Below are 16,102 nucleotides of genomic sequence, written 5' to 3' on the forward strand. Positions count from 1 at the left end.
GTGTGAAGCGAGACGATGAGCCGGATGATAGGAGCAGAGAGCGAATCTCGAGCAAGGTGGCTCGAGCCGCGTCGTTTGAGCTCCGCCAAGCCGACTTCCAGCACACACTGACTTGGCAGCTGCAGCTGGCTCGCAGCCTCGCTGGAAGATGGTTGCATGTCTCAAAAGCCCAACTAACATCCGACTTTCCGAAAAATCACTCGCCCGCCTTTCTCGTGCGGTTGGGGCTGCCATTCGAGAGGGCCTGTTCGTCACTTTTGGAAAATTTCCGCCTCCCTCAGCCACTGCCAACTTTTTGCAAAAGTTCCATCGACTCCACCATCCCGACATCATCCTTTCGACACTCAATCCTCACCCAACTCACTCAAGACATTGCCCAAGATGCATCTCATGTTCACCGAAGACAAGGTAAGCTTATTCTACCGTCAATTGCATCGATTGTGCGCAGCGAGATGAAGAGACTGACTGTTTTGCGACTTGATGTCGATGATGCGATAGGACGGCAAGCGTATCTACACGCTCAACAAGAAGACCGTCGAGGGCGTGATCACCAAATCGGCACACCCGGCACGCTTCTCCCCAGACGACAAGTTCTCCAGACACCGCGTCACCATCAAGAAGCGCTTCGGCATCCTCCCCACCCAGCTCCCCGCCAAGCCCATGTAAAGACTCTCCCGCCTTCGAACGCCGCAACTGCGCCTTCCAAAGCTGCACATGCTTACGACCATATACCCGTCCAACCCGCTCGTACTCTTCTGCAAGGTCAACCTCCTTCATGATAATGGACCTGCGCACTTAGCAGAAAGCACGGCCAGGCCAGACACTCTCCCACTCCTCCGTCTCAAAAGCCACTTCCTCTCAACCCCCTCAGTTTCCGCCGAAACCATTGTAGCACTACCTTTTCATCCTGTTTCTCACTCATGCAAGCCATTCTCACAAACAATACTGATGACCGCATGTCAAGACGGCAGATGCATGCATTGCAGCCTTGCGCCTATCCAAAGCGCGCCAGGCGGCGCCGACGCATCTCCTCTGCACTCACCTCCTCGGCCTCGGACGCCTCGTCATCCTCGTCCTCCGCTGCTTTCGCTGCTTCCTTCCTGCTGCTTGAAGCCTGTGCCTCCGACTCGTCATCCACCTCGTCGCGCGCGAGCCTCTGCTGCCTCTCCTCGTCCTCGCGCGCCTTCCTGCGCGCCTCTTCGCGCATCCTGGAGATGCGGTCCACATCCTCCGGCACTGCCTGCGTCTCTTCTTCGCGCAGCGGATGGCGGTAGTCCGGATTGGCCGTTGCGAATCGTGCCGCCGCCTCCGTGTCGCCCAGACTCGCCGCGAGCGCCGCCTGCAGCTCGGCGTCCTCGTCGTCGTAGTGCCGGTCGCGGCGCGGGCCGATGAGCGCACTCGCCTCGGGCGCGCCAGGCACGCTGAACGGATCCACGTGCTCGTCGTCGCTCGGGATGTTCTCGTCGTCGTCCATGATCTCCTCCACGTCCTCGTTGTTGCGGTTCGCCGCCACCATGGCCGGACTCAGGAACGGCGAGCGGTGCGACAGCGACGCCGGCGCCAGCTCCTCGTAGTCGCTCGAGCCTCGTTCTTCGCGCGAATCGTCCAGGTCGATCGCTTCGTCCTGCGTCAGACCCGATTGGCGCTCTTGCGCACGACGCTTGCGACGTCCAAGCGGCCGATTCGCCGCGGACGACGACGAAGGACCAGACGAGGAAGACGCAGCTTGCGCACGGTGACCGGAGCTGCTGCTCGTGCGCGATGGATGGCTCGAGCTCGACATGCTCATCTCCATGGCGCGGCGCAGCTCATCGTCCACGGGATCGTCCATTTGCGCGCGATGGCGCCTTCGAGAAGGGGCGATGGCGTCGATGTCCGCATCAGTCTCAATCATGGAGCCGTTGCCGCCTGAGAAGTCGTCGTCAGTCGCGGTTCGTACGGGACGAACGCGAGATCGGCTCGGAGTGTCCGGAGCATCCTTTGAGGCGGCGGGTGATTGTGCCAGACTGGCCCTCAGGGCAGCCTGGAGCTCCGGATCTTCTTCGTCGTCATCGAAGCCGAAATCGCCCAACGCGTTGTTTGCCATTTGTGTGTTGAGTGTAGAGCTGCTCGAGGCTTTTGCATTGGACTCGGGACGCAGGCCGAGGGCTTGTGTGGCGGACGAGGCCGTGCTGCCTGCAGCTCCAGGTGGCGGAAGATGATCGGCAATCTGATCCGCGTCAGACTCTCGCAGGCCCTGGCCAGCACTCCCTTCCGAGGCCTGGACGACAAAGACCGAGTAGCCCTCGGATTCGGCGGTATGGAGCAGCGTTCCGAGGTAGTTGTTGCCGATCCAGCTGGGCTCGGGTAGGAAGGAGTTGAGATTGTACCAAAACTTGCTGGAGCTGCCAAAGGAGCGGATGGTGAACCAGTGACTGTCGAGGTTGAGAACGAAGGCCTTCTCCTGCTCTGGTGCGTTGTGCCTGGACCTCATCTCGGCGGAGCGCCAGTTGCTGATCGAGATACCCCAAACTTGAAGCGCACGTTCGAGCACCGAGGCGCTGAAGAAGCCTGTGTCGTCCATGTTGAGACTGGATCTATCGCGCGAGGCGATGTCGGCCGCGCTGAGACCCAGCTCGGAAGCCTCGAGGTGGTCGAGCTCGGCGGCAATCTGAGCGAGCTGCGACGCATCGTAGTATTGCCCTTGAAGGAGTGCGTTGAGCGCGTGCTGAGCGCACAGCATGCTCCCAGGCTCTTGACGCTCATGGTGAATGTAGGCTATGAGCTGCTGTTGAGGTGTGGAGGAGGACATGGTGGTAGTCCTCCGTGAAGCGTGCGCTCGCTTCGATGAGCTTGGAGACAGGAACCGCAGCGGTGGATGCGATGCTGGTCTCTGAGCTGCGTGCGCCGGTGAGGGTCGGAGATGAAGAAACGGATGGAGAAGTGGGAAGGAAAGAAGCATCGTCTCGTCTGAATCACAACCCCAATCGCACCCTCGCCGAGAGGTTCTGCGGGCTCAGGGATTCGGATCGACACCGACACGCACGCGTTTGCTCAGTTTCGTGTGGAGGCAGCGAAAGCCTTTTTTGGGCAGACAGCGGATGGCCTGCTGAAAGCGCGTCGGAAGTGCCCGATAGGAGAGGACCCTGCCCTGGCCAATTTGGCCGAGAGTGGCTGGATCCCGGGAGTCGCAAGTGGCGCAGCGTACATTCACACACAGTGGCATCCCCGAGAGTCACTGATTGTGACCATCACTTCGGCACATCCATCGTCGTACGCATAGGCTCAGCAGCCGCATCACCACGGACCTGTCGTGCTCTCACAAAAGAGCTCTCGGCTGATCAAGCGCACGAATCTGCCTCATCACGAGCGGCGAAAGCGTTGCGACCCGAACAACGCACGGATCGATCGCATCCCCCGATATGCACCCTCCTCCGGCCATGTCGACTCCCTTCACCCCGCCACGTAGGCTGCGCGAGAAGCGCAAGGTAGCCCTTCTTGCCGCTTCGCTGCTAGCTCTGGTCCAAAGCACGGCTGTGGTGAGCGCTGCTAAGCAGACGCTATCGCCATTCGACTGCAGCAACGTAGCCGTCTCGTCAAAACATGCCTTTGACCTCTCCAAGATCTCCTACCCCATTCGTACCGCCAATACCGAGTCAACGCCGCCATCCGAGACCAAGACCTCGATCGATATCGATCTGTGCAAGCCACTCGCTGCCGACCCGGATCGAGACGAGAAGGACCAGTGCCCACGCGGCACGAGGATATGCATCACCATCGAGACTATCAAGGATGGCAAGACCATCGTCACGCAAGCCATTCCCGTCGCGTATTCCGGCGAGTCTGGCGGAAGCAAGATCGACGCCAAAGTAGAGTGGGGCGAAGAGCTCGAGGGCGGCGAGAAGAGCATCGAGCTCCAGCTTCAGGGATCCACGTATGCTGGGCGCCAGCAACAGGCAGAGCTCGAGCTGGTCTGCGATCCCAAGGCCGACGCCGACTCGCATCCCACGGCGCGCTCGTACGATCGGGCAGACGGCAAGCTCAAACTTCGCTGGCCCACCAAGTTTGCCTGTTCCGACGCTGCGTCCAAGCCAGGCAGCGGCGGCGGATCGCCGTCCAAGGGCGGCTCTTCCGACGATGACAGCGACGACGGCAGCAGCGGCGACGGGTCGGATTCTTCGGGCGGTTGGGGCTTCTTCAGCTGGCTCTTCTTCCTGCTCTTTATCGGCTTTGTCGGCTACATGGGCATGGGCATGTACAACAACTACAACCAGTACGGCGCGAGCGGCTGGGACCTCGTTCCGCACAAGGACTTTTGGCGCGAGTCGCCGTACATTGCGCGTGATGCTGCCTCGCACGTCTGGCAGACGATGTCGGGAAGCCGCAATGGAGGCGGATTCAGTGGTCCAGGTGGACGAGGCGCATACGAGCCCGTCTGATACCGCTTGCTCCTCTTTTTTCACAAAGTCTCGAAATGTCATTACTCTGTCAGCATCTTCGCTGCACTTCGGCCGCATGGATGCTGCAATGGAAGGCCGTAAGCTCTGTGAAGGCAACGGCTGTTTGTGCTTCTCTGCGACTGTGAGTTGCAGATATGGGTCCGTGCCAGAGCGGATCGAGGACATTTGGCCTGCAAGTTCGGAAAGCTTAATCGACCAGACGGCTTTCCGCTCCCGCACCTGGGGGGATTGACAGAGGGAACCCGGTCAGTAGACTTGAGCCTGCCGCTGTGTCCGCTCGTCTTTGCTCTCCTCCTCCATATCCCCAGAGACGTCATCTCATCCGACCACCTGATCACTCGCCAACTGTCATCCCTTTCAATCATCTCTACAGTCATGGCAAAGGAAGCGGGCGACAACGAAAAGGGGCGTGGCGCTCACGAGCCTTGGACCAACCAGGAGCGTCACATCATTGTCCAGCACGTCCTCAAGCACGTACTCGCCAATGTAGGCTACGGTACCATCTTCAACGAGCTCATCGACGTCCTTGACAAGCAGGGTCTTCCCAAACGGACCACGCAGCAGGTGAGCTTTGACCAGCATCCCGAACACTGTCCGTCAAGTTGATCGCTGACATACAAGGCACCAACAAACAACAATGTCCTTCCCTCACGTGTACGTCGTCAGCTGCAGGACCAGTGGCGTCGCAAGATCTGCAAGGAGCTGCTCTCCATCTACGGACCGGCGACCCAGGATGGCTCGGACACTTCGCCCCGCAGCCCTTCCAAGGCCGGCGGAGGCAGCCCTGGCAAGCGCAAGCGCGCCGTCGAGTGAACATACGGCGCCGACACCATAAGCGTCTGCGTGTCAGGAGTTGATCGATGCTCACCCGTGGCGATGCGACCCACCTCAAGGGATTCGGCTTCGTCCGCACTCCGCACTCCGCGCTCCTGGTTCCGCCTCGTCGCCGCTCCATGCGATCTGCGATTCAAGCATCGCACATAGATGTCATCACTCGCTCGCACATCTTCCGCTCTGACTTCACCATGCTCTCCTACACGAAGCGATACAGCATCGTTCGGACGGCCAGGTATCCGCACGCCGTCACAGCCGAAAGCAAGTCAGGCCCGATGCATCGCCCTGTCGCCGTGCCGATCTGATTTCAAATCCGGAAGAAGAGGTGTGCGGTGTGCGCCGCTGCTGCCCTCTGCAATGCAAGAATCGTCCTCCCTTTCTGTGCGCGGCTGTTGAGAAGCTGGCGTTGAAATTTCAAAATTTTTGAAAGATGCGGGCAGATCGGGCGAGGCTGCAGCGCTTGTCCGCGTCTTTGTGCAGGCTTCCTGCGTCCCTTTTTTGCTCGTTCTACCTGGAGTGAAAGGAAGGGGCGCGCTTTTTCCTCGCTGCTCAGTCCACATTCCCTGACCTCTGCGAAAAATGAGGAGAAGCATCAGCAGCTGCTGCATCGGGTGACTTGCAATTTCTGCTTTCTGTGAGGCCGAGCAGTGACGTTGCAGTCTGAGTCCAGCATCTGCTCGTCCGTCTCGCGACGTTGTTCCTTTCTTCCACCTACCCGTCTCTACCGTCCGCCTACTCCATCCCTCCTCGTCGCCCCCACCACCTCGCGCTTCTCAGCAAAGAGCACGAGGCGCGCCGTATCGTCACATAGCCCACCATGGCGCCAGCACCAGCAGAGAAGGAGACCCGTATCGCCATTGTCAACTCGGACAAGTGCAAGCCTAAGAAATGCCGTCAGGAGTGCAAGAAGTCGTGTCCCGTCGTCCGCATGGGCCGTCTGTGTATCGAGGTGACGCCGTCTAGCAAGATCGCCTTCATCTCCGAATCGCTCTGCATCGGCTGTGGTATCTGCCCCAAAAAGTGCCCCTTCGAGGCCATCAACATTATCAAGCTGCCCACCAACCTCGAGAACGAGACCACGCACCGATACAGCGCCAACTCGTTCAAGCTTCACCGTCTTCCCACCCCGCGTGCCGGCCAGGTGCTCGGCCTCGTCGGCACCAACGGTATCGGCAAGTCGACCGCACTCAAGATCCTCGCGGGCAAGCAGAAGCCCAACCTCGGCCGCTACGACGACCCTCCCGACTGGCAGGAGATCCTCAAGTACTTCCGTGGCTCCGAGCTCCAGAACTTCTTCACCAAGGTGCTCGAGGACAACATCAAGGCGCTCATCAAGCCCCAGTACGTCGACCACATCCCGCGTGCCATCAAGGGAAAGGCGAGCGTCACGCAGCTCCTCGACGGAAAGCTCGAGAGGAACAACAAGGACGAGGTCATCGACATGCTCGACCTCAAGGAGGTGCTCGACCGCGACGTCCAGAATCTCTCCGGTGGTGAGCTCCAGCGATTCGCCATCGGCATGTCGTGCATCCAGAACGCCAACGTATACATGTTTGACGAGCCCTCGTCGTACCTCGACGTTAAGCAGCGTCTCAACGCCGCCCGCATGATCCGCTCGCTCCTCGACTCCAACACCTACGTCATCGCCGTCGAGCACGACTTGTCCGTGCTCGACTACCTCTCGGACTTTATCTGCTGCCTCTACGGTGTTCCCTCGGTGTACGGTGTCGTGACGGTGCCTTCGCCCGTTCGTGACGGTATCAACATCTTCCTCGACGGCTACATCCCCGCCGAGAACATGCGTTTCCGCGAGGAGTCTCTCTCGTTCAAGATCTCCGAAACGGCCGACGACGAGGTGCTCGACAGGACGCCCAAGTTCGTGTGCCCGCCCATGACCAAGACGCTGGGCAACTTCAGCCTCAACATCGAGGGTGGTGAATTCAGCGACTCGGAGATCATCGTCTTCCTCGGCGAGAACGGTACGGGTAAGACGACGTTTGTCAAGATGCTTGCGGGCAAGCTCGAGCCTGATGCGGGTGCCAAGAAGCCGCCGCAGCTCAACGTGTCGCTCAAGCCGCAGACGATTGCGCCCAAGTTCCAGGGCACGGTGCGCATGCTGCTGCTCAAGCAGATCAAGGCGGCGTTTATGCACCCGCAGTTCCAGACCGATGTGGTCAAGCCGATGTCGATCGAGGCGATCATTGACAACGATGTGCAGACGCTGTCGGGTGGTGAGCTGCAGCGTGTGGCGCTGGTGCTGGCGCTGGGTAAGCCGGCGGATATTTACCTGATCGACGAGCCGTCGGCGTACCTCGACTCGGAGCAGCGTATCATTGCGTCGCGCGTCATCAAGCGCTTCATCATCCACTCGCGCAAGACGGCCATGATCATCGAGCACGACATCATCATGGCCACCTACCTCGCCGACCGCGTGATCGTCTACGAGGGTCAGCCATCCGTCAAGGCGACCGCCAAGCGTCCCGAGTCGCTGCTGACCGGTATGAACAGCTTCCTTGCCACGCTCGAGGTGTCGATGCGTCGCGACCCTACCAACTACCGCCCGCGTGTCAACAAATTCAACTCGATCAAGGACAAGGAGCAGAAGGCAGCCGGCCAGTACTTCTTCCTCGAGGACTAATCTCGTATCACCGTGTGGAAGCTTCCCCGCTGGCAGCTGCAAAAAATCAAAAGAAGGTCATGCCCGTCGTTCTAGGAGCGCACGCCTTCAAGCTCGCCTGACTGGTTCCTGGCAGTAGCCTCCGTCGGAGCGTTGCCTCTAGTTGTACATATACCGCCACCCTCCACCACCTGCATTTGCACACTGTGTATCAGACCAACTCCGGTTTCAGCGTGATGAGAGTGCAAGAAGAGCGTAGAGCGTGATTGAGGATCTGAAGCCGTGGGACATGCTGTTCCAGAGCGACTTTTGAATTCGTAATGAATGAGGTGCCGGCAAGGGTACTTGGTAAGGAAGGACAAGCCATCGTTTTGGGGAGTCGAAATTCATTCGTTGAGTTGCAGTCTGCGGTGCACCTGTATCTTGGCTCAGATCTTGGCAGGATGAGTCAAAGATACGAGTGCGAGCCACTCAACTGAACAGCGTCTGCCCAGATTGAGACCTGAGAGTCAGTGGCCAAGAGTCAGAACCTGCCTGCCACAAAGGTTTGGTCCATACTTTGGAAGGTCCAGTCCATGCTCCACTGGACAGCTAGGGCTTTCTCGGATGTGGAGCCTCTGCCAATGCTCCTTGCCAGCCATCAAGAGGTCGGTGGGATCCTCAGCATCAACGTGGGGTCCTCGCGCTCGTGGAGCCGCAAGTCCCACTTCCAAGAAAAAGGAAGGGAAAAAGGAAAAAACAAAAAATACAAAAAGGGGAATTTCTCAATTTTTGGGACGCGTGCGGCACTCCGCCATCTCGAGTTGGTACCATGAATTCGACATCTTCCAACGCCGTTTCCTCATCGTTCTACTAAGTCAACTTGCAAATAAAATTCAGATTCAGGATCTTCTCGGTCATACCTACCCGTAGCATGCAAAAAAATGGTAAATTTTACACATCGACGCCTGTGAGATTCGAACTCACGCCCTCAGAGAGGATATCCTAGCACGAGCCAAAGCTCGTTGCTAACCTGTATGTATAGCAGGGATACGTGTTAACCACTCCACCAAAGCGTCCTTGCGATGTGGGCGGATTAGATTCAAACAATCATGAGTGTCTTTAAAGGGGTCTCAATCAAATGCAGCAACTTTGCACTCGCATTCGAAGGCGCTCGCCTCACTGGGTCGTTGGCAAACACAAATCTGTTGCAGCTGTGCGTTGATGTGAGCACCAATGGCTAGTGCTGATGTGGTCTAGGGGACATGTGGCGTGGTTTGGATCTCTCCAGGTGAAACGATGGCATGCCGGCGGCGCAGCGTTCTTGGACTCAGGAGTCTAGGCTTGCGATCTGCAGGCGTGGGGAAGGGCAAGCAGACGAGCGTGGCTGTGATCTGCCGAGGGGGGGAACGGGCTTGGTCGAGGCCGAGATGCGCAGGGAAGCGTGCGTTCTCGAGCTGAGCCTGTTGGCGCTCGCTGGCTGCAGAGCCGAGGGAGTGCGGCGCGCGGATCAGGGTCAGGGTTCAGAGAGCCGAAAGTGTTGTTCTCTGCGAAACGTGTCTCAGACGGCCCGGTCAGTGAGGGTGTTTTGACGAGGCGACGAAAAATGGAACGCAGCTGACGCAGGACTTCCAACGACGCAGGAGTTCCATCGACGGCTCGCATTCGCGCTTTCGCGCATTCTGACGCGCGGCAGAGTCGCTCCGAAAAGGCGAGTCAAAGAGCTGCAGGCGTCGGCGTTCCCGTCAATGCTCTGTCATGAAGTGGGGGGTCGAGCGCCACGAACCTCCCTTGGGACTGGAACGGAGCGTGCCAACAATGTGCAAAGAGTCGAATGAGCGAGCGTAGCTCAGGCTTTGAGGCTTTGAGGCTGGCCCGCCTTCTGCGTGGCGCAGGCGATTGTTGACCGAAAGTGGACGAGAGGGCAGCCGGAGCTGGAAAAGCATGTTCGCTCCAATGGCGGGCCCGCAGCGCACAGCCCGCAGCCCACAGCGCTGAGCCCGCGGCCCCTCTTTGGCTGGCGGCCCGAACCGTCGGACGCTCAAGACGCTTCGGCTGGCTTGCACTGGACTTGACGCCTCCCCGCCTGCCGAGCCCCCTTGAGTTGCCTGCGAGAGATCGCTCGACCTGCCCGTCGCCTTGTCTCCTCGCCACCATCACCACTACCATCTCGGAGGCTTCACGGGTCGGATCTCCCCCTCGTCTAGAAACAACAAGATGCGATTCGGATCATTCGTGGCTGCTACGGCTGCGCTCGTCGGCACTCTGGTGGAGGCGCAGTCGACGTCGCTCATCAGCGGCGATGGCCCTCCCGCACCGAGCCTGACGCGCACGGCGGCGGTGGGCAGCTGGACACCCAAGTCGTCGTCCGACGGCCTCACCAAGCCCTCGCTCGATGGCGAAGGACGCACGATCTACATCAACAGCGCGAGCGACTTTTGCCTGCTCATGCCTCCCGACCCGACCAAGCAGAACCTGGTGGATGCCGAGGCGATCGCGGTGAGCTACTGCATCAACCCGACCAACGGCACGCGTCCCATGCCGGACGGATTCATCAAGACGGCGCACTTCCGCCGCACGCCCGAGTACGTGCAGATCTCGGGCACGTACGACCCGGCGGTGATGAACCTAGGCACCAACGACTGCGGTGGCGAGTACGACTCGGAGGGAGCCGAGGGCATCGGCAACCCGGTGGGCGTCACCATGAAGAACGGCAGCTACTTTACGCAGTTCATGGGCGCTTGCGACATCCCGGGCAGCCCCGTCTTCTGCATGCGCATGTGCCCGTCTTACGACTACTGCAAGAACATTTACGACCTCATGGGTTGCCTGTGGAACCAGCCGGGCGACTACGACCAGCCGCAGGCGTTCACCAACTGCGATGGCAACGCCGACCTGCCCATCGGCGTGTACAACAGCAGCTACACCTTCAGCCAGGGCCAGAGCGTGACGCCCACGCCCGTCACGGCGCCCGCCTCGTCCAACTGCCGCACTGTCGCCTCGCCTACGGCCAGCGGCGTCACCTACACGTGGAACCAGGAGGCGGCCGCATCGCCCTCGTCGTCGGCCTCCAAGTCTGGCAGCGCTGCCGGAGCGAGCGACTCGTCCGGATCGTCGGGCGGCAGCAAGAACGCCGCACCCTCGCTGTCCGGCGCCATCAACTTGTACTGGATCGGTGCCACGGCGGTGCTCGGCGTCATGGTTGGCGGCGCGCTCCTCGCCTAAGCATGTCAGTCCGTGCCGGCGAATTGACGCTGTCCCTCTCAGCTCGGTGCCGCTGCAAGACCCAGAACGCAGAAGCCTGACCCAGAACGCAGAAGCCAGAGCTTGTAAAGACTGGAACAACACCTTCTACCTCGTCCCGTTTGTTCTTCAACCATTCACACTTGTTCTTTCGTAACGGCCCACATTATGTTTGTTGAGCCCGATCCATTGATCGACCTTCTGAAAAGCTGAGAAGATGGATGGCAGGTGTGCGAGATGGACTGGGCCCGCGCAGAGGAGCTGTGGTCGAAGTCGAAGCAGTCCTGGATTGGCTGGCTGCCCATGGCTGGCTCGCTTCGATCGAGGAATGCCACGCGCCGAATCGACCCTCGAAACGGGTTCGCGCTGGCTCGAGGCAAAGTACAACTGGCTGGCTACCTCACATTTCTCGTGGCCGGCCCAGCTTGGCTTGACGGTGCCAAACAAACACGAGCTGCTGCTTGCTCCTCACTCGCAGCGACCGTAGACAGCTACCAGCTTCGGAGCGCTTCCGATGGCGCGTTGGCGAGGCTACGAGCGAGCGACAGGCAAGTCGGTCGCGGAAAAAAACAAGTGCCAGCAGAGAGCAGCGTCAGGAACGCCCTGGTGCGTCGGTGCGTCGGTTGAGGTGGCACGGGGCAGCTCGAGGATACGCGCGCGTGAGGCAATTTAGGCTTTCCAGGCGAGCCAAACCGAAGCCAACAGCAGGCCGAGGCAGCCCAAGGCAGCCAAGCCAAGGCAGGCCAAAGCAGACGAAAAAGAGCACAACACACACACAAGCCTTGTGCGCCTGGCGCCTCGCGCCTCGCGCCGCCCTGCTCGTCCGCCCAGCTGCAGCGTTTGCATGCCAGCAGTCGCCCTTTTTTGCGTGGATCTGCGACGTGCGGCTGCGACTGCGACCGCTCTCTCTCTCTCTGCGACTCCGCTGGCTGACTGCTCACTGCCCAGCCGCTCTGTCACTTTGCTCCCCGTGGCTGCGTGGCAGACCCTCTCGTGCGCTCTCTCTGCCTCTGGCTTGGTCAATTGCTCGCTCAATTGGTCCGCCGTCGTTCGGAGCTGGAGGTCTCTCCTTCCCGACTCCATCTCCCAACACCGTCCGCCCATCACCAGCGCAGGTTGATCCTCGTCGTGCTTCGACAGCACTGGTTGCCCCCTTTCCACACCCATCCCTCGGCTGGTCCATTCTTGCCCAAACGCACGTCTGACGACGCAACAACCCACAAAGCCTGGTCCAACGCCTCAGCTGCCCTCCTTGGAAGGAACACACACCAGACAAGCATTCTGGCCGCGCCCATCGCTTTCCACGCAACACTCTGCTGCAGGTACAGCCTCTACGAATCCTTCCCTTGCCAGGCCGCTGTTGCTTCGCACAAGTTGCTTGCTCTGCCTCGCCATCCTTGACGTTCAATCGAGCTCCTGCACGCTACCCGACAATCGACCCCCGTCCCGGTGCGTTTTCGATAGGAAGAACGGTCGAGTTTAGCTGCTACAGTAACCCACCTGCTGCACACGTTATCGCCAAGGTAAGTGCGCCTATCGTCCCGCTCTGCTCCAAATGAAGACCATGGTGGCTGACTTTGGCTCCCGTTTCACATGTCGTGCATATGCACTCCTTGCCTCTTGGCGCCCACTTTGCCCTCCACTGACACGTCGATGCCGCCATCTTTTTTCTCTTGTCGCTTTGCGTCGCCCGCGCACTTGGCGAATCGAATCGCAGTGATGTCCGAGTTTGGCTCCTTGCGCTCTCCTCTCGCTCCATCCAACGCTTCCATCAATCGCGCCAGCTCGCCCTCCTCCGGAACCCGTCCCGTCACCATGAATCCGCACAGCCGCTACTCGCTCGGCAAGGGTGCCTCCACCGAGCAGATGATGCGCCTCGCTCAACAGCAGGGCGCTGCTGCGCACGACAACGCCATGCGCAGCCCTTCCATGGGCGGCACCGCAGCCATGCCGGGCAACCCCGCCGGCCGCAACCTGCGCCCCAGCTCCGAAATGCTGCCCAACATGAATCACCGAGGCACGCCCGAGACCGAAGCCATCGACCGCTGGTTCGAGGATCTGCAGCACTACGAGGCTACGCTCGAGGAGATGGCCGCCGCCTCGCTCGACCAGAACTTCAAGGAGGAGCTCAGCGCCATCGAGCAGTGGTTCCGCGTACTCTCCGAGGCCGAACGCACGGCGGCGCTGTACAGCCTGCTGCAGGAGTCGACGCAGGTGCAGATCCGCTTCTTCATCACGGTGCTCCAACAGATGGCTCGCAGCGATCCCGTCTCGGCGCTGCTGTCGCCCAGCCACCACACCAGCTCCATGGCCGAGCAGATGGAAGCCAAGCTGGCCAGCCTGGGTCTCAAGTCGCCTGGCGCCATGAAGGCTCCCGCCTCTCCCGGCCACCGCGGCTACCGCCAGTCTTCGGACGCCGCCGGCTTCCTCTCGCCCAACGTGGCGGCCATGTACAGCCCGGGCAACGCCGACGCCGCCTCGGCGCTCGCTGCGCAGCGCGCCAAGCTCAAGGCCAACCGCACCTCGGCACCGGGCACGCTCATCGGCGAGAGCCGCAACTTTTCGGGCGGCCAGCTCGACCAGGTGCAGGAGCGTGGCGGCTCGCCCAACCCGCAGCAGCAGCAGCAGCGAACGCTGTCGGGCGACCACTCGTCGCGTCCCAAGTCGACCGACCTGAGCAACAGCGTGGGTCGCTCGCCGCGGGCCAGCGGGCCGCTGGACGACCAGCTGTCGCCGATCAGCGCCACGGGCAACTGGTCGAGCATGGTCAACACGCCGCTCGTGCCGATGTTTACGGACAACGACAAGGCGGGCACGGGCGAGGCCAACGTGAACCTCGACACTGCCGCCGCGCAGCTGGCGAGCCTGCAGCAGCAGCAGCAGGGCGGCAGCGGCAACGGCCGCGTCATGGTGGATCCGGACGTGCCGCGCTACCGCCGCAAGAGCAACCAGAACGCGGGTGGCGGAGCGTACGGCCAGTTTGACCAGTCGAGCCCGGGCGTGTCGCCCAACATTGGCATGCAATCCGGGTGGGGCCAGAACGACAACTTTGGGCGCGGCGGCCTGGGTGCGGGCTCGTCGGGGTTCAACATTCCTCCGATGAGCCCCAACGCGCTGGCGGGCCTGCAGAGCCCGTCGGGCGGGCTGGCCAACCCGATGAATCTGCAGATGATGAACGCCATGGCGGCCATGGGCGGGCTCAACCTGAACAACATGAATGCGGCTCAATTCCTGGCGATGCAGCAGCAGATTCTTCAGAACCAGCAGACGCTCTCTGTGCTTGCACAACAGCAGCAGATGCAGCAGCAACAGCAGCAGCAGCAGCAGCAGCACGGTCGCAACCTGCGCGGATTCGGAGGCGGAGCACTGTCGCCTGGACTTGGCGCTCCGTCGGGCCGAAAGAGTCCGCGTCCCGGTGCGTCGCCTTCGGGGCGGTCTGCGGCTCTGCCCGGGTCTGTGGGCACGGGCGGAGGAGCGGGAGCGTCGGCGGCGGGTGGCGCTGGTGCGGAAGAGGAGGTGGCGGATCTGGCGACGCTGAACGATGTGGCAGCGTGGCTGCGCCAGCTGCGTCTGCACAAGTACACGCCCAACTTTGAGTCGAGCCACTGGAAGGAGATGGTGGTGATGGACGACAAGGCGCTCGAGGACAAGGGGGTGGCGGCGCTGGGAGCGCGTCGCAAGATGCTCAAGACGTTTGAGCTGGTGCGCAAAAAGTACGGGATCAAGATGGATGGTGAGGAGTCGCCGGGTTCGGGCGTGCCGGGCATCCATGGCGACAAGCCGGGCGACGGCGACGATGGCAACGAGACCAAGGATGCGCAGCAGGTCGACCGCGAGCTCGGCGGCGACGCGGCGGCGGCGGCGGCTACGGCTGCGGATGCCGACAAGGCTGCTTGAATGGGTCCCGGCTTTTGCTGAGCTGCCGAGTTATCAACCATCTCGCCGGCGTGTATGTATATCGCAATTGGCTTTCTCTACGGTTTGTCGTTTGTGGCTCGAGAGGCGGAGGAAGAGGGTTGAGGTGAGGCTATTGGGGTAGGGTCACGTGATGCCGCGGCGCGCGAGCGGGAATTCTGACGGGGTGTGCCTTTTTTTGGCGGCGCTGCTCGAGGCTGCGCATTCGAGACGCGTCGGAGCGGGCGGAGGTGCGGGCTGCTCTTTTGTGAGGGAAGATGCTGTGCTGCGCAAAGTGTTGGTCTGAGCTGGACGGGCGAGCGACGGAGTGAGCGAGCTGTGGGACGAGAGAGCAACACAAAGCTGCGGTCCCACCTCCTTGCATGGTGCATACATGCTCTCTTCCATCTCGACCATCATCCCGACGCTTCACCTCGACCACAGCTAACGCACTGGAGCAACATCACGACCTTTTGCTGCTAACGATCCTCGCTTCTACTGTAGTAACGCCGCAACGACAAACGACACCCGCAACGCCCTCTCCACGAAGCTCGACTTCAACGCAGCAACCAAGACATACGACAGCCAGCAACCGGAGCTCGGTCAAGGTGTAACAAGGTATGTCCCAGTGCCTCTACGCAGTGTAGCGTCAGGAAGCAGCCCGCTTGGATGGATCGCATTGGCAAGGCCTGCTACGGCTGCGATAACGGAGGCGGCCGTCTGCGCTGCATAGGGCGGTGCGTCGAGCGGGCGTGAAAGACAGCGGCAGGCGCGCGCAGCCCTTTCAGAACGTGCGTCGCTGCCCTGGCTGGGCAACGGCAGCTGCTGCGAAAAGTCTAAAAAAAAGATCCCCACCCAAAGGCGCACATTCGACGCGTCCATCTTGCGCATCGCTGGCTGGCTGCTGGCTGCTGCCTGCTGCCTGCCGCCTCGCCAGGGTCTAACGCTGCGCTGCGGGCCACTCGAGAATTTTCGCCTGCAATCGGGGCCAAAATCCCCCACTCGGCAGCGCAGTGTGATTTGGAGCGCGTGTCGCTCGCTCGCTCACAACACAGACACACCGCTACACACGCTGTGCCACCCTTCGCTGCTGCCA

General features: G+C 60.8%; 6 protein-coding genes and 1 non-coding gene across 7 annotated transcripts; 4 read left to right on the forward strand and 3 right to left on the reverse strand.

Annotated features, from left to right (window-relative positions):
• Positions 1–994: 994 nt before the first annotated feature.
• Positions 995–2,791, reverse strand: PAN0_006d2846 (josephin-domain-containing protein; the record flags this gene model as incomplete). Its single annotated transcript, XM_014801489.1, has 1 exon — positions 995–2,791. One exon carries the CDS (start codon positions 2,789–2,791, stop codon positions 995–997), a length of 1,797 nt encoding a protein of 598 aa, XP_014656975.1.
• A 610-nt stretch (positions 2,792–3,401) lies between these two features.
• PAN0_006c2847 (autophagy-related protein 27) lies at positions 3,402–5,423 on the forward strand (the record flags this gene model as incomplete). The annotated part of the gene is made up of 5 exons (XM_014801490.1): positions 3,402–4,389; positions 4,472–4,516; positions 4,813–5,003; positions 5,112–5,248; positions 5,333–5,423. 5 exons carry the CDS (start codon positions 3,402–3,404, stop codon positions 5,421–5,423), a joined length of 1,452 nt encoding a protein of 483 aa, XP_014656976.1.
• A 667-nt stretch (positions 5,424–6,090) lies between these two features.
• PAN0_006c2848 (RNAse l inhibitor-type atp binding cassette protein) lies at positions 6,091–7,911 on the forward strand (the record flags this gene model as incomplete). The annotated part of the gene is made up of 1 exon (XM_014801491.1): positions 6,091–7,911. The coding sequence occupies one exon, from the start codon at positions 6,091–6,093 to the stop codon at positions 7,909–7,911; it is 1,821 nt and encodes a 606-aa protein (XP_014656977.1).
• A 920-nt stretch (positions 7,912–8,831) lies between these two features.
• PAN0_t006d0003 lies at positions 8,832–8,948 on the reverse strand. Its single transcript has 2 exons — positions 8,912–8,948; positions 8,832–8,876 (listed from the first exon to the last, which is right to left on the reverse strand). It is a non-coding gene; the product is annotated as a tRNA-Ser (tRNA).
• Positions 8,949–9,125: 177 nt separating this feature from the next.
• Positions 9,126–9,815, reverse strand: PAN0_006d2849 (uncharacterized protein; the record flags this gene model as incomplete). The annotated part of the gene is made up of 3 exons (XM_014801492.1): positions 9,126–9,349; positions 9,492–9,551; positions 9,656–9,815. The coding sequence occupies 3 exons, from the start codon at positions 9,813–9,815 to the stop codon at positions 9,126–9,128; spliced, it is 444 nt and encodes a 147-aa protein (XP_014656978.1).
• Positions 9,816–10,086: 271 nt separating this feature from the next.
• On the forward strand, positions 10,087–11,094 carry PAN0_006c2850 (macrophage activating glycoprotein; the record flags this gene model as incomplete). The annotated part of the gene is made up of 1 exon (XM_014801493.1): positions 10,087–11,094. One exon carries the CDS (start codon positions 10,087–10,089, stop codon positions 11,092–11,094), a length of 1,008 nt encoding a protein of 335 aa, XP_014656979.1.
• Positions 11,095–12,765: 1,671 nt separating this feature from the next.
• Positions 12,766–15,009, forward strand: PAN0_006c2851 (uncharacterized protein; the record flags this gene model as incomplete). Its single annotated transcript, XM_014801494.1, has 1 exon — positions 12,766–15,009. One exon carries the CDS (start codon positions 12,766–12,768, stop codon positions 15,007–15,009), a length of 2,244 nt encoding a protein of 747 aa, XP_014656980.1.
• Positions 15,010–16,102: the final 1,093 nt, after the last annotated feature.

Source organism: Moesziomyces antarcticus (assembly GCF_000747765.1).
Source record: "Moesziomyces antarcticus DNA, scaffold: scaffold_v10006, strain JCM 10317, whole genome shotgun sequence".
Classification (NCBI taxonomy): Eukaryota; Fungi; Basidiomycota; class Ustilaginomycetes; order Ustilaginales; family Ustilaginaceae; genus Moesziomyces; species Moesziomyces antarcticus.